The sequence below is a fragment of the Anguilla rostrata genome, chromosome 1 (assembly GCF_018555375.3).
Source record: "Anguilla rostrata isolate EN2019 chromosome 1, ASM1855537v3, whole genome shotgun sequence".
In the NCBI taxonomy this organism is placed as follows: Eukaryota; Metazoa; Chordata; class Actinopteri; order Anguilliformes; family Anguillidae; genus Anguilla; species Anguilla rostrata.
This window is the reverse complement of record NC_057933.1, coordinates 49,083,619-49,099,235: the sequence shown is the minus strand read 5'-3', so window position 1 is coordinate 49,099,235 and position 15,617 is coordinate 49,083,619. Positions and strand designations below refer to the sequence as shown.

Here is a 15,617-nt window from a genome sequence, read left to right as displayed (position 1 = left end):
GTCCACATCGCATTGGCAAGTGCCAGTCCCTATTGATCCGGGAGCGTCGCCAAGCAGGCTGGGAAGGGACGGGGACAGGGAGATGGGGGGGGGGGGGGTGGCGGCATTGAATCGTCTGGCCCTGCCCTTTTCCTACATGCGGCGCTATGACATTTCTCCGTTTCGGAGAATGCAGGGATTTAAGAGAAGGCGGCTGCCTCATTTCTGGCTCTCAGACCTGGTATAACAAGCCGCTTTGAAACCGCCGAAACAGCAGGAAGCGGTCGTGCGCCCCTCAGCCGATTCGCTGCTCTCTCGCGCCGTGTCCCTGACCTCTGAAAGAGCCGGGCTCTTTGATCTAGAACACAGGACTGAGCTCCAGTGGCCGAGTTAAGAAGGGGGGGGGAGGGTGTAATGGTATTACCTCTGCCGCCCCCTTTACGTGCAGTCAGGGCAGTGCCAGGGACACAGAAATAGTTTAAAGTGCAGAGGCAGTGCCCCTCCACCCTGGGTAAACAGCGGCGCCGTTAGCTCGTTAGCATGTGAAAGGTGAGTGACGGAAGCTCACCCCGCTGGGCCCTTGGTGTACTTTTCCCACCGCGCCACCGTCCCCAGACACCCCCGATCTCTGAGGGGCAGCGGTATCGTGTGTGTGTGTGTGTGTGTGTGTATGCGCGTGTGCGTGCACCCCAAGCCTTGTTTGCCCAAGCAGCATGTTTGGGATCGCTGCCTCACACTCCCATTTGTGCATCACCCAGCAACAGTCTCACACACAGACACACATACGCAGACACACACACGCACACATACACACACACACACACACACACTCCCCCCTCCTGGCGTCTCCAAAATGCCCACATCCCCTTGCATCCTCTTGTCTTTCCTCTATCTCATGAGTTTCCGGTGACAATTTTTTAATGCTGAAACAACAGGTCACTTGTTTGTGATCAGTGGCGTCAGTTAAATTTTTTTACCTCGATTATAATGAAAAGAAAAATGCAGCAAGCTCAGGTGTGATCAACACTTAATATTTACAGTGCCAAAATCTCAGTCTCTCATAAAGATATGAAGATGAATAGGATAATAAATCAGTCCAGTGTGTAGGAAAATAACATCTACATCAGCACTTCTTGGAGAAAGACTTTGCCTAAACATTAGGCTTTGTGTTGGTCCAGTTCCATTCTACAAATGATTTATTAAACTACATTTTACTTTCCCTTATGCATTGAACTCTATATATATATATATACTCCCCCCATTCCCGGTAAAATACTCTACTGCCTGCTCAGTTTCACTCCTCATACAATTTTCAACAGCATTTATCCCAAAAGATTCCCATACAGGTTCAGTTCAAATAGACACGAACAACAGGATGAATCTCCCTGCTCACCAGCAGGAGATCCTGCAGGCAGATGCATATACACAATGACCTATACCCTGAGTGAGCCTAGCATAAATTTACATCTTGTATAAAATATCTTGTTGACATATTACAGGTTCATCAGTCAGGCGGTGCTCGCCAATCATTTCTCTCTACACGATGCTGTTTTCTGTGTCTTTATTGTCCTGTGGTTCTGCATAGCATTGTCATTTCTGGTTCCCAACTCATATATATATCACGGCTGCACAACCACCCCTGTTCCCCAAACCTGGCACTCGTATATCACAGCACATTGAGTTCCCAAATTAGTGTGCTGATGGATGCACGTTCACGTTCACAAGTGTTAGGTTGTGAGGGTGTATTAGCAGTATATGCCCTGATAAAAATTTTTTTACAAGGCCGTACTGAGAGAAAGGGGTGGGTAATTTATGTTTGGAGCCTTTTATTGGGATGTTGAAACGTCGCAATCCTGAAATGGTGGGGACATTGGTCTGACAGGAGGCTGGAAGCAAGTGACCAAACAATGGAATAAAAGTTGTTGTTCCTCTGTGCTGCTGCCACACCCCTTACCCCCCTTCCCATTCCAGGAGCTCACTGAAGAGGGGATCCCCTTCCTCATCCTCTTCCACCAGAGGGAGGACGGCGAGAGCCTGGAGAAGTTCCAGCATGAGGTGGCCCGGCAGCTCATCAGTGAGAAAGGTACAGAGCATCAGTGGCCTGTAGGGGGAGCTCACACCAGGTGGGTTAGGGAAGGAGGGGACACTTAAGAAGCTACTGTGGTTAGAGGGTCATGGTGCGAAGTAAAATGAGGATTGTTGCTACTAAACCAGATGTTGAGCTGAAAGTAAGCTTGAACATTAATCATGCCTTCTTTTCATCTTTCCATCTCCCTCCCTCTCCTATTTACGACTCTTGTGTCTCTCTCTTTCTATCCCTCTCTTGGTTTTCTGTTGTTCCTCTTTCCATCTCTCTTTTTCTCTCCCCGTCATCCTCACCTCCAGGATCCATTAACTTCCTCCACGCCGACTGCGACAAGTTCCGCCACCCCCTGCTGCACATCCAGAAGACCCCGGCCGACTGTCCCGTCATCGCCATAGACAGTTTCCGCCACATGTACGTCTTCCCGGAGTTCAGCGACTTGGCGTAAGTTCCACGGGCCTTTGCTCTTTCGCTTCTTTATTCGATATCTTTTTCTCCCCCCTTCGTAAACTTTAATTAAAATTTGCGAGGTGCGGTTTTTTTTCCCCGTCGCCTGACGGCGTGGCGGCGTCTGTCTCTCCTGGGACCGGAGGGACCGGGGGTTTTAATCGCGGCTTAACAACTGCAACCCCGGGGGTTATCTCCCTGTTCCGAGCACCTGGTGATTAAACCCCAATTACCATAGCTGCCGCTAACGGGGCCCCGTCACCCGAACGGGCCGCGCACCTCAGGACTCCCCCCGGAAACAAGGGACTCAATTAAATTAATTCCACGTGTGCACGATGGACTCGTCTTCAGGTGGGGAGACAGGAGCTGAACGGCGTGAGGGGAGACGGACTCGTTTCTTTATCACGGACTGGTTCCTGGCAAATGACACCTCTTCCTGCGCTGTTTGTCGTTAACGTGTGGAACCCGCCGGGCAATATGAGGGCTGGGATAAATATCAATTTATCGATAATTATCGGTAACGCCGTGAAATCGATAAGCAAGATAACTTATTGTTTTTTTTTCTTGTGCATCAATAAACCTTCTGCACGCCAGTCACATATCCAAACACTAAGCCTCAGTTTATGGCAGAATGCGGTTCTGTGACAGTCACCGTAGATTACATTGTTATTTAAAGGAGATTTCTTAAATTTTTTTACATGTTTAGTAGTGGCTAATGCCTAGCAATTTCATTTCTTTCAGTGATAGCCATGAAACTTCTCCAGAAAAAACTAAGCTACTTGGTTTTTCCTCAAGTGGCACTGTTTGCCATTTACTGTTTACATTTAATAATTCTTTAACTGAACAGAATATTGTTTTAAGGACATTTATTCTACTTTTGTGTGTTTAGTCATGGTGACTAATGCCTCTGGCGCCATAGGATGTGAACCTAGACGTATCTGAATATTGAACTGTTGAATACATTTTCAATTAAAATAATAATAAAAATATTGATATTTATTGATAATTTTGTCCCAATTTATTGATTCCTCAAAATTTATCACCCCAGCCAATCAACCGATATCAGCAAACACAGTTAACCGGGCTAGCGTAGCCTACATTCTTGCGTCTGTGGCGCTTCGAGCCCCCCCTGCTTGAGCAGGCTCGCTTACAGCTGCAGCAACATGGGGCTGGAACCCCCGAATCACCTGGCAGCTGCACTTGAAACAAGTACATAAAATTACGCATGGAGATTTATAGATGTTCCACCTGCGCAGAAGCTATGCTTCACAGGGCCTTTTAATATTTTTTAGGGCTTTTTCAGCTTTTTATTTGACAGGACAGTGTAGAGAGACGGGGAAGAAAGGGAAGCGAGAAGAGGGAGAGACAACAAAAGTCGCACGGCTGGATTTGAGCCACTGACGCCGCAGCTCGCAGCGAGCACGTGCACAGTGCTGGACAGGCTAAGCAGCGAGGCAGCCCAACTCACAGGGTCTTGACTGGCTTTTTTGGTCATCAACGTTGTTCGAGTTTGAAGGAACGCATAACAGTTTTTTACTATTTTCCCCAATTTGGCACGTGCGTTGTAATCTAATGTAGATCCTATCTGACCACCACAGCAGGGCCTTTGATTACACAGGGGACATTACTTTTGAGTAGCCTTGGGGTCTGTCTCCAAAATTGTCCCCCTCTCTCCTACAATTTCCCTAATTTTGTCAGATAATTATCTAAAGAGAATTATCTAAAGCTCAGGCTGATAAATTCTATATGCCCAGCTATGTCTCTGTGCCCTGTGCTCTTATCACAGTGAGTAATAACATTTCTGAAATGTGATTCATGTGTCTGTCTCACATTCTCCTTCGCAAACGTACTTATCTAATTGGCCAGTCATATTCGGAGCCATGCCTAATGCATGGAAAGTTTGTGACCCGGTGTTTGTCCCGCAGCTAAAATTGGACCCTAACTGTAGATTTCCTATCTGAAGCTAAAGCAGTGCCCTGTCGTCTGCTGTCTTGAGTTCTTAACTGACTTGCCTGCCAGCTTTTCCAAAGCGCTTGCATATTAGTCATATGACCCGAAATATGGGCCTATTTCCAGTTTCTGCCTAGAAAGCAAAGAGGCTTCTGATTTTCTGCCCTCAAGCAAATCTGATAAGACTCTCTTCTTAACCGGATTGTTTTAATCTTATGTATATTTTATTATTAATTTTAATTGTATTTATATTCTCAGTACAACATTGTGTTTAGAGGTGGATTTAAAGATAATAATAGCTATGAATTAAAATAAGTGCCTCTTTGTGTATGCACTGTATGTTCACCTCCGAATGTATTGGCACACTTGCTAAGGATGAGGGGAAAAGCGGAAGAGCAGAAAATAAAATCCAGGCAGTGTGCAGGATTTTATGCTAAAAATGGAGAGAGTATAATATAATTGTAATATATACTAATAAAATTGGTGAATAATGTATAATATTTTTTAATAACAATGCAGTATTTTGTCACTGTTTACTTTGGGGTGCAAAACAGTTTTTCCACAGGACCTGCTCCAAATGCAAATACTAAAACTAATTACTGCCAATTCAAATCATGCTACCTCAGTAATAACATTTTCAATTTCTTAGAAAATTAATTGGAAAATTTATTGGAATTATTATTTACTGTTTGGGAAAAGATTAGTACATTTTATTCGTAGATATTTGAGAATCGGTGAACTATTCAAAAAATACTGACCTGGATTGATGCAAGCCAGATGCATCAATAAACTGTTGTATTTAATGCAGTTGGGCCTTGATATTCCCAGAATTCTTTGTCAGTTAAACTGAGTTAAAGCCAGCTCCTTAAAGGAAATTGTATTTTATTCGTACAGGTGAGTCCCACTGAGATATAGATCTATTTTCAGGGAGTCTTGGCCAAGAGGTAGCAGCATGAACAATAACACAGCACAAAATACAGTGCAGTAAAATGCAATAGCAAAAGCAACCATAAAACACTTATGCAATTCAGTCAATCCAGAACAAACCATACCAGGTTAATCTGGTGCATATAGGCTGTCTGGCTTATGTGTCAGGAAGGCACTGTTCTTGCCAATGAAAATGAGTTTTTACCCAGTGGTTTTCACCATGGCTTTGTCTGATTTGTTCAGGTAGCACTACTCAGAACAGTCTTTGTGCTTAGAGAGATAATTCACTCTGGGTTTTAAAAAATATATAATTTCAGTTTTAATGTGTGTATTCAGTTGGTCTAGAAAAACATTCTTTACATAAAAATAGAACTATTTTCTCCCTGCCATATGCCTTGGATATTACAGAAAATTAGGAAATATCTGTATTTATTGGTGTATTCCTAAAATGTGCCATTTGGTTGAAATTTCTCAGTTACTGAATTATTTATTTCTCATGATGTTGTTATTTTATTATTAATTATTTCATTATTTTGGAACTTTTTTCTTTGATAATGTTACAGTGTTCCTGCAGCCACTGAAAACCATTTATTTTCTTTTTTTTGATCAGTGGAAAGTGACTGATACTTATTGTATAATAGTTATAATGGCTTTGGATATACTACTTGCATGTTCATACCATGTTTGGCTGACATATCACTGAGGTTCTACAGTATCTTCACCATTCGTGAATACACCGTAATGGGCAACTTTTTTTTTTTTTTAACCAACCAACAAACACACATGTGGCTTTACCAGTAGACTGAGCAGTCTTTGATTGAAAGCTCTTCTCTCCAGTTCACCAGCCAGTTACCAGGTTTAGGATCCTTTTATTTTAAAACCTTTTAGGTAACTAGAACATTTCTTTGGCAAACAGTAGAGAACTATAGAAACGCCAAGGCTTTCTTCAAATCAGAACGCTTTGGGAGACACTTTCTTAATAACAATATATTACTTTTGCCTGTGTCCATTTGGGAATCTCCATTTGTTTTTTTCCCTGCTGCTGGTATAATGAGGTTTTAAATGATGCGGTTGTGTTCATCTGAGCGGGTCAGAGCGCTGGCGGATGTCGGCCAGCAGGGGGTGAAATAGCAGGTTTGAAATGCCATGCTTTCCTATGGGAGGACGCTTGTACACGATGAATTGCTAGCGGTAGGCGAGGGTGGTGGGAGAATGGGAGCGGTGAAGTGCAGGAGCGCTGTATTTTGGTAATTGTATCAAAACAGTGGGAATTGTGAAGCTGGAAAAGGCAAACACGTTCTTTGCAAAGGTCAGTCTCACTTGCAAAAGGCAATCTCACTATTTAAAAAAACTCCTCCCTCCCACTTTATCTGTCAAATCAAGAATCTCACTTTTTAAACTTTATAATATAAAATTGACGCAGGTATTTCTAGCACTGTGGCTATATTACACACTGAGACACTAGGAATGGAAGTAACAGTGTTTTTCTCCAGCCTTGGTGTATTGTACTGGTGTTGGTGAAGTTATGTCCTCTGTACTTGTTAATTATGTGGTTGTATAAATAAGTTTAATCTATTATTGACAACAATTAGTACGTGTTCAGGCATTTTGAGAGTTGCACAATGTTTTAGAAAAGAAGTAGATTGGGGATCATGTTTTGTGATAGCAGTGAGTGAAGATAAGAATGAATGTCTGGACAGGGGTCTCATCTGTGGAGGTTATATCTCAGAGCAGTGATGTCACAGTACTCTCGGTCCAGGTGGTGACATGGCACCAGTGCAAATGTCTGTGAGCATTCTCCCTAACAGATAGCTTGTACCTCACAGGCCTCCGATACAATCGCGCATGGGGTGGTCGGGAAGTTAGGAGGGGTCCTGGAGGGGCCTACTTTGCTGCTGCGGCCTTTGCTCCTGTGACAGACAGGACTACCCAGGGAGCCCTGGGGCTGAGAAGTTATTGAATGAACGTGTGTCCATGGGTAGGGGGTGTGGGGGTTGGGGGTGGGGGTGGGGGGGTTGCTGTTGGGGGGATCTGGACAGACACCTCACAGGCCTTGCTCACCGGGGGGCCCCTGGGCTCCTCCTCTCTGCGTGTCTGACAGTTGATAGATAAAATGGATCGGGGAGAGTGCTAGCCGCTGACAGCCTGATGATGGGGGAGAGGGGGTAGGGTAGGGTGGGGGGGGGGGGGGGGTGTGATGGTGAAGTCTAAATTGATTGCGTCCTCTCTGTGTTCATCTGCGCTACGCAAGCAATTACCGCCGCTCCTGAGGACCTTTTCTGCAGCTGTTGTCGTCAACAGATCCGGACTGTCTTTATGTCTGTAACATCTTTGATAGGGATTCATGTGTGTGTGTGTGTGTGTGTGTGTGTGTGACAGACGAGCGTTTTCATATGTACGCAAACATGGGCCCAGACACTGTGTCTCTCTGCAGGGTTCCTGGAAAGCTGAGGCAGTTTGTTCTGGACCTGCACTCTGGGAAGCTGCATCGAGAGTTCCACCACGGCCCAGACCCCACCGACAGCACCCCGGGCCAGGTGAGCTCCCCTGTGGGGGGAACATACAGCGTACAGTGCTTTTTGTGTCTTCAGCTGTGATTGTACCTTGATCGTGGGGTCTTTGCACTTTTTTGTATTATAGCTAGGCTTGGTAGCCTCCGATTCAGGTGAAATGTAGCCACTCTTGTTCAGTGCATTACAAGATAATTGTGTGTAATTAAACAAGGATTACTTCAATTAAGAGACAAATCACTGTAGGTTTGGTCTGACACAGCCAAGTGCTAACTGAATGCGCTGTACTAGACTGACAGCCCTTCAGTGAACCAGCTCATTTTTCAGTATCCATTTGTTGTAGTATATTTATTTTGCACAGATTTTCACAACTGTCAGTTCCTACATAAGAGGGTGATAACTTTCCAAATATGAGTCATGTCTGGTATCTTTGCTGCTGGAGAAGTGAATTACAGGCTTTAGAAAATCTGGCTGCAGAAAGTGCATGCCCATAGTTATAGCATATTTTATACAAGACTATGACTAACATCTCACTAAGAAAGAATTAATTTATGTAGTTTGTAAATACAAGAATTGCACTGTGTACATCAGAGCAGTAATTCTCAGAACATCAACAGACAGCAGGCAGATTTATCTCCACATTAAGTCTACCACTGGAATACCAAAGTAAGAAAAATCATGTAAAGATTTTTGAACATTCGGTTTGAAGAGCCAATTTGAAGCAAGCAACCAGTTGTGACTATTGCCCAATTTTTCAGACATCAAAATCAGGATTGATATTACTAACCTTACCCTGAAATGACCTTATCTAAAGTTACCCCCTACCCGTAGTAATACTCTAACATTCTTGAGTGATTTCTCAATGTTATCACACTTCACTTAAGGCAAGTCATATTAAATGCATTTCTTTATTCACTTTATTCACTTTATTTTAAAGGAGGAAAACAAAGAGGGTCCCAGCAACCCCCCTGAGAGCTCCTTCCAGAAACTGGCCCCCAGTGAAACCCGCTACACCATCCTCAGCAGGGACCGCGACGAGCTGTAGCCCGACACCCAAACGGACCGACCGACAGACAGACAGACGGACGGACGGACAGACATGGGACAGCAGCACAGTAGAATACCATCATCAGTCCCACAGTGGGGGAGCGGGGTCCGACCTCACAGCGACAAGGGGAATAACCTATATTTTCATAAATCTCGACGTGTACAAGTTTTATTTTGGATAATAAGGAGGAAAAAAAAAAAACAACCGCCAAGAACAGGTTCTCTGGGGAGGAGGGATGGGGTGAGGAATTGGGGTTGGGGGGCGGGCAGGGGGGGAGAGAAACCATTTTTACTTTTATTTTTGGAGCTTGTAAATATGTTTGTGCTGAGTGGGTCAGTTTCTATGTGATCCTAATCTAAATTAAATGCTGAGTTAGTTTTTGTTTTTCCACATTTTTTTTGTCTACCAAGTTTTTTCTAAGAAAAAAAAAATTCAAGATCAAGAGAAGGAGACGCCCGCAGATGGGGTCAGCCCACTTGAACGAAACGGTCTTGGCATTTAAAGCTCAGCGCAGTTCTGGATCTGTTGGTGTCGCATCAAAAGTCGCTGTTAGGGAGCGAAACCATTCATTGTCCGACTCTCCAGATTTGAGTGCCCATACTTTTAATCTGTATTTATACATATGTACAGTTCCTTCCCAAATATCCAGAGGTAATGATAGTGTCTCATTACAGCTCATTCCACGTGGGGGGGAGGGGGGGGGTGGGAGGAAGAGTGAGGGGCAGGGGTCCATTTTTGAATCGTCATCTCAAAAAGAGGAAGGAAAAAAATGAAAAAGTAAATTAAAACATTTTACAAGATCTTGTGTGATGTGTCCTTTTCTTGTATTTTTTCATTTGAAAGGGTGATGGGGAAATGGCTGCCCTGTCGCACTTCAGTATGATATTTTCTTTGGTTATTTGTGAGAATGAATTTGATAGCGATGGAAATGCTGCTGTTATAATAAAGCTGGTGAATGAGTGGATTGTGCACACCCAGCAAGGGGAGGAAAGGATAACAGAACAGGACAGTTGAGAAGCTGAGACTGGCAGTTTATGGCAGAAAACTGAAAACTTAAAGATAAACTTAGCTCATTGCTAACCTTATTGCTAATCAAACTTAAAGGTAAACTTAGCTCATTGCTAACCTTATTGCTAATCAAACTTAAAGGTAAACTTAGCTCATTGCTAACCTTATTGCTAATCAAACTTAAAGGTAAACTTAGCTCATTGCTAACCTTATTGCTAATCAAACTTAAAGGTAAACTTAGCTCATTGCTAACCATGTTATTACTTTCCCTGAATGAGTCTATTTGAGAGAGGCTTCTGGGGTGCCATAAGGTCAGTGCCAATCGAGCATTAAGTACTGGCTGTGAAAACTGGCATGACTTGTTAGTTTTTTATGTAAAACCGGTGGCATTTGCCCATCCTTGCCTCAACCTGCACGCCCACGGAAGACGTCTGCGTGCTGGGGGTTTTTTGGGAGAAGACTCGTGACATCACCAGAAAGGTCACACTCCGCCCACGTGGGGTGGCAGCCAAAGAAAGAAAAAAAGGGGGGACCGGATGACCTCAGAGGCCGGGTCCCGGCGTCGCGAGGCCCGGCCCGCCCCGCCCCGCCCCCGGCCATTCTTTCCGTCGCTCTGAAATCTTCCAGATGGAAACTGTGGCTGTGCGTGAGCCGCGCGCGCACTGACCCGCCAGGGGCTTTCCAGCGCGCGCTGCCTCAGCGCTGCGCTCGCAACGCAGGCGCCATGTGGAAGTGACGCGGTCATCGCCGCCGCCCGCGCGAGGCGGCGCCGTTTCTGCCGCTCCCCCCCGCTCTCCCTCCTGCCCCCGAGGGCTGCTGTGTGACAGAGCGTGGCTCCTCTGTGCGTCAGACCCCGGGCCCGTAGTCAGAGAGCATCTGGGCTGATCTGAGGTTGCTGTCCTCCTGCCCGTGTCCTAATCTTACCCATTATGAGCGCGAGGGTGAAACTGATCCCAGATCAGTGCTCGGGTGCTCTATGAATACAGCATATTTGTCATGCACCGCTGTTCTCTGGACAATCTTGATGTTGCCCCAGGGTAGTTTGTCTTAGCTTTTTCCACTTACAGTCCTTGGATATTACTTCACCCTTAAACCCATCCTGATACCTTGTAAAGGTCTATAACAGTGTTTCTTTTAAGGACAACTTGGACTGTTTGCATTTACCAATAGTTTCTAGGTATTTAATATGTCCTGAATATCTAGGTACAGAGAGAGTAAAGAACAGCACCGAAAAAAATACTAAAGATATACTTTGGTAACAGTCCGCAGCTTATTTTATTTTGTTTGGCATTTTAAAATCAAGGTAAAACGACAAGCTGTAAAGCACAGAACGGTTCAGTTTTTTTTCACAGGAGGGCAGCCTGGATCAGTTTAAAGGAGTCACATTCAATAGCAGAATTATCACTGTAATACAGCATGTTTTCCAGGAGTAAAATATGAAACGCAGCTCTCCAGTGGCCCCTATAGGAACAATCAAGTACACTTCTGCTCATCAATAGAGTCCTGCTCCAGAGTCATGTTGACATGCTGTGGACCGAAGACTCCAATGGCTTCCTGCATCACAGGCTGGACTGTTAAGTGCAAATCATGAGACTTCTACAGCCCTTGATGTTTCCTCACCGTTAAAACGAACACCATTTTGGTGGGTTTTCCTTCATTTAAAGATAACTAAGGTCAAGAAACGAAAGGGTTTAAGCAATCAAAAGGAGCAGTCCAACCCCACAACTGAACCACCTTCAAACCCACACACAGGCAATACCAAGCACACAAGGAAAGTTGCTTCAAATGAACATAAAAACACCAGATTGGAAAAACTTGCTGCAAAATAGTAAAGTACAAAGGAAAACTAAGTAAAACAGAAAATTTGGTGAGGAGTGCTACAAGATTTTTGGGATGGAGCTAAAGAAATTAATTTTCTTTTTCTTCAGTAGCTACACTTTGGCACAATTCTGAATCACTAGGGAGAGGGGTGTGTAAACTAAGCAAATATCAGTCTTTGTACCCATTTACATCAGAAATGAACCAGTCGTGTCTTCTGTCTTCTGAGAAATGTAGCATCTTCTGCAGACGTTTTAATTGCCACCCCCCGAACTCAGGTCTCAGAAAGAAAGAGGAGTACCACAGCAATAAATTACACTGCTAAAATGATGCCTATTCCAAAGTCATTTCCAGAGTAAACTGCAAGCAGGAAATTGCAAGAGGTATCCAACCAATATTTGTGCTCTGCTTCCAATACATTACGCAACCAGGTAATACACACAGTTAAGACAGGAAAGAGATTCGGTAAAAAGCTTCACGCGGAAAGAAAGCCAGCTAGACCGGCCAACTGGTTTGCATGCTATCAGATCTCAAAGAGTGTATTGAGTGTAAGAGAGGGTCTTTTGTTGTTGGGGGAAATACTGAGTGTTGGAACACTGTGCCTTGACTTGAGTGGGTTCACTGTTCACTATCCATCTGTCCTGCATTGGTGATAAGCCTAACGGACCAATGATCGGTAAAAGATACCCACAGTCTTCAATCAATTAAAGGGCACTCAGGGTATTCTCTACAAATGTAAAACACCTTGATATATGTGATATCCCCTCCCCACATGATACACTTGATCACAGGAATGTAGAATCCTGTTTTTTCTCAGCTCTACCAAGAACTCACTAAGCATCATGTCCAAGTGAAAACTGTTGTCTTAATTTCGTCATTGAACCCAAGGCACTAATTGAAGCCAATGGCTTCTAAATAGAAGCCAATGCTGATTTGGGGGGGGGGGGGGGTGGGGGGGTCAGGTCACAGGATTGTCATTCAGAGCCAGTTCTGAGTCACAGATTCACAGAATGCAAAGTGTGCACTTGTAACTCCTGCAGGCTTTCCCCCATTCTGAAGGTACTCTCCCACATCAGATGCACATTGATAAGTGTAGTGTATATTGCTTCATCTTTGTTAAAACTGTACGCTTTCATCTTCGTCTCACGGCAACTACAGCCGTCGAGCTGCACACACAACTTCAAGTCTTTAAAAAGTCTCCTCATCCTCTACAGGAGGGCTCATCCAGGGCTCATCCAGCAGGTTGCGAGGTACCAGGGCCCAGGCCCCACCTGGCAACCGTGCCATTTACTTCACCCTAACCTTAGGGGTCACCAGGCATTGTGGACGACCTGGTTTGAGTCTATTAAAATCACACACAGTCAAGGAAAGAGGGATCTGCATCCTCTTTTAGCAATCTGAACCCTTTCCGAAATCCCTCAGGTTGCCTGATAACTTGGACTTGCTCTTTGAGGTTTCCAACGATGATGGGGGCGGGGGCAGGGTGGAAGGAGGAATGGGGTTCAGTACAAAAGCAGAGTGAGGGTGCCCTCATTCCCCAGGACACTGGTACAATTCCTGCAGATTACTTAAAGATAAATGTTTTTCCTACAATGTTTTAAATATTTTTAATGTTTTGACCAATATGTTCTCATCAGCCCATTCTGATTGCACCGAAATATTCTCAGCTATCAAACCTTACCAGAATTCTAAAGAGTTAAATTTGAATGCTTACACCACCCAGGTCTGGAGCCCCAACCCCTCCCTTCTGCCCCTCCCCCTCCCCTCTGCCCCGCCCCCTCTCCTCTGCCCCACCCTCTCTCCTCTGCCCCGCCCCCTCTCACTCCTCCTTGCTTCCTCCCTGTTGGGGGGGCTCAGGCTGACTGCTGGAGAGCTGCTGGAGCTGCAGGTCCACTTTGGCCCGCCGAGTCTTCTGGATGGCGTTCCCCCCCACGTAGCCCAGCAGCCCCCCGCTGACCGCCGCCACCACCCCAGCCACCTTGAACCCCGCCAGCAGGCCCAGGGGGCCGCCGACCACCCCGCCCAGCACCGCCCCCGCCATCGGCAGCACCGCCATCTTGTACTTAGCCGCCTGGGAGAGAGAGACAGGGCGGGTGTGGAGGAAGGTGGAAAGAAGGACCGGAGTTGAAAAGGGGAAAATGGAGGGAAATGGAGAGGGAAAGAGATGGAGGGGGAAAAGAGTTCGAAAAACATAATTAGAGTTCACAACACACAACAACACAGCAAAAATCCATCCTTGTCCATTCAGAATGTTCAGAATCAAAAGTTTTTCCACGTTAAGGCACACAGACGCCCACACGCACACGCATGCACAACTCTTCCAAAGGACACAAGCATGCCACGCAAATTTCAAGCCAAAGCCGTCACTGTCATTCGATTTTAAACGGCTTCCTTTGTGAGCAAGGCCAGAGCCGGCATATGACGCCCAGGTGGGCTTTTTGACTTGTGACGTATTGCAAAACAGGCCCTGATAAGAATGATCTGCCATATCTCCTCTTTCATGATCAGTCACATTCCCCCCCACTCCCCACGACCAATGAGAACACATGTGAGGGGACCGGGCATTTTAATCAGCGGAATTAAAAACCCAAAGCAACCGCACTTCTGTGTATGTCCTGTTTCCTGGACACAAATTAATTGATATCCCCCGTGAAAGGGAGGAGTGTTCTTTTGGGGGCATCGGTGGACATTAATAAGATACTGCTCTGAACGCTCCCGGAGAATTAACAAAAAGCCCCCCCAAGAACCGGCACAAACTGATTAACGCTGAACTTTGAAATTAATACCTTTAAAAATTAAAAAAATTAAAAAAAATAAAAAAACCGCTTACAGTAGGCAGTAAATTGAATTTAAAGACGGCGGCAAACTTTAAATGGCGGGCGGCCGCGCTCGGCGAGCGCTACTGTAATTGCACCTGGTCAGATGGCAGATACCCCGCTCTTCAAACGCTGCTCTGAGAAGCCGCTGGCTTCTGACACTCCTCTGATCTCCGGTATCTTCAGAAGCCGACGGTGTTTTCTTTTTCCTTCCCCCCTCCCCCCCCCTCCCTTCCTCCCCCCCCCTCCCCGGCTCCCTTTCCCCCCGCTGCTGTTTACAGACAAATTAATTAGCGCAGGCCTCCCGCGGAGAGAGTGAGGTGGCGCTTTCTTCTCCGACCCCACCCAGGGGCATTTTAATTGCAGCCTCCGTTGAGGCAGCGTGACCTTCCGCATTTTTGATTGTCTTCACATCAAAAAATTGGGATCGGTGGAGCGGGGGGGGCCGTTCCACTGAAGCGCCGAGCAGCGCCGGGGTGAAACGGGACTGCGGTTTGGCTACCGCGCTAACACTGCGAGCCGCGGCGCGGGCAGGCTGGCCCTGGAGTCGGCGTAGCGCGGCCTGTCCAACCTCAGCCCAGCCGTGTCCATCAGACTTATTGGACATGCGTTCCCTTCTGCTTGTGGCATCCAACGTTGATGAGTCCATGCCTGACTTTCCATAAGGACACTGGAATTTGTCAAATGTCTCCACACACACATATGCAACTGCTCACTTACAGCCCACTTGCCTTATATGCAGAACAAACAGATGGTTGAATGTTTGGTTTTTCTGTGCGCTTCCAATTTAACCAATCACAGAGCATGGAAAACAGATTCACCTATCACAGGCAAAGGACCGGCCAAACCCTATACCTCAGTGGTTCCCTACCCTGTTCCTGGAGATCTATCTATCTATCCTGTAGGTTTTCCATTTCAATTTTAATTTAGCACACACGATTCTACTAATTAGCAGCTCTACGAGATCGCTAGCTGTTGAATGAGGTGTGCTGTGTTAGGGCTGGAGCGACAACCTACAGGACGGTAAATCT

The 15,617-nt window shown here is 45.7% G+C and overlaps 2 protein-coding genes across 2 annotated transcripts in view; one reads left to right on the top strand and one right to left on the bottom strand.

The window, feature by feature from the left end:
- erp44 (endoplasmic reticulum protein 44) overlaps positions 1–9,744 on the top strand; it is a 32,269-nt gene extending 22,525 nt beyond the window's left edge. Inside the window, exons 9-12 of the mRNA XM_064339847.1 lie at positions 1,951–2,062; positions 2,365–2,506; positions 7,821–7,923; positions 8,834–9,744. Of these exons, the coding sequence (XP_064195917.1) occupies positions 1,951–2,062; positions 2,365–2,506; positions 7,821–7,923; positions 8,834–8,941 (465 nt within the window). The 3' untranslated portion in view covers positions 8,942–9,744. The remainder of the gene's footprint in view (positions 1–1,950; positions 2,063–2,364; positions 2,507–7,820; positions 7,924–8,833) is intronic.
- Positions 9,745–11,200: 1,456 nt separating this feature from the next.
- stx17 (syntaxin 17) overlaps positions 11,201–15,617 on the bottom strand; it is a 28,588-nt gene continuing 24,171 nt past the window's right edge. Inside the window, exon 8 of the mRNA XM_064339747.1 lies at positions 11,201–13,841. Within this exon, the coding sequence (XP_064195817.1) occupies positions 13,590–13,841 (252 nt within the window). The 3' untranslated portion in view covers positions 11,201–13,589. The remainder of the gene's footprint in view (positions 13,842–15,617) is intronic.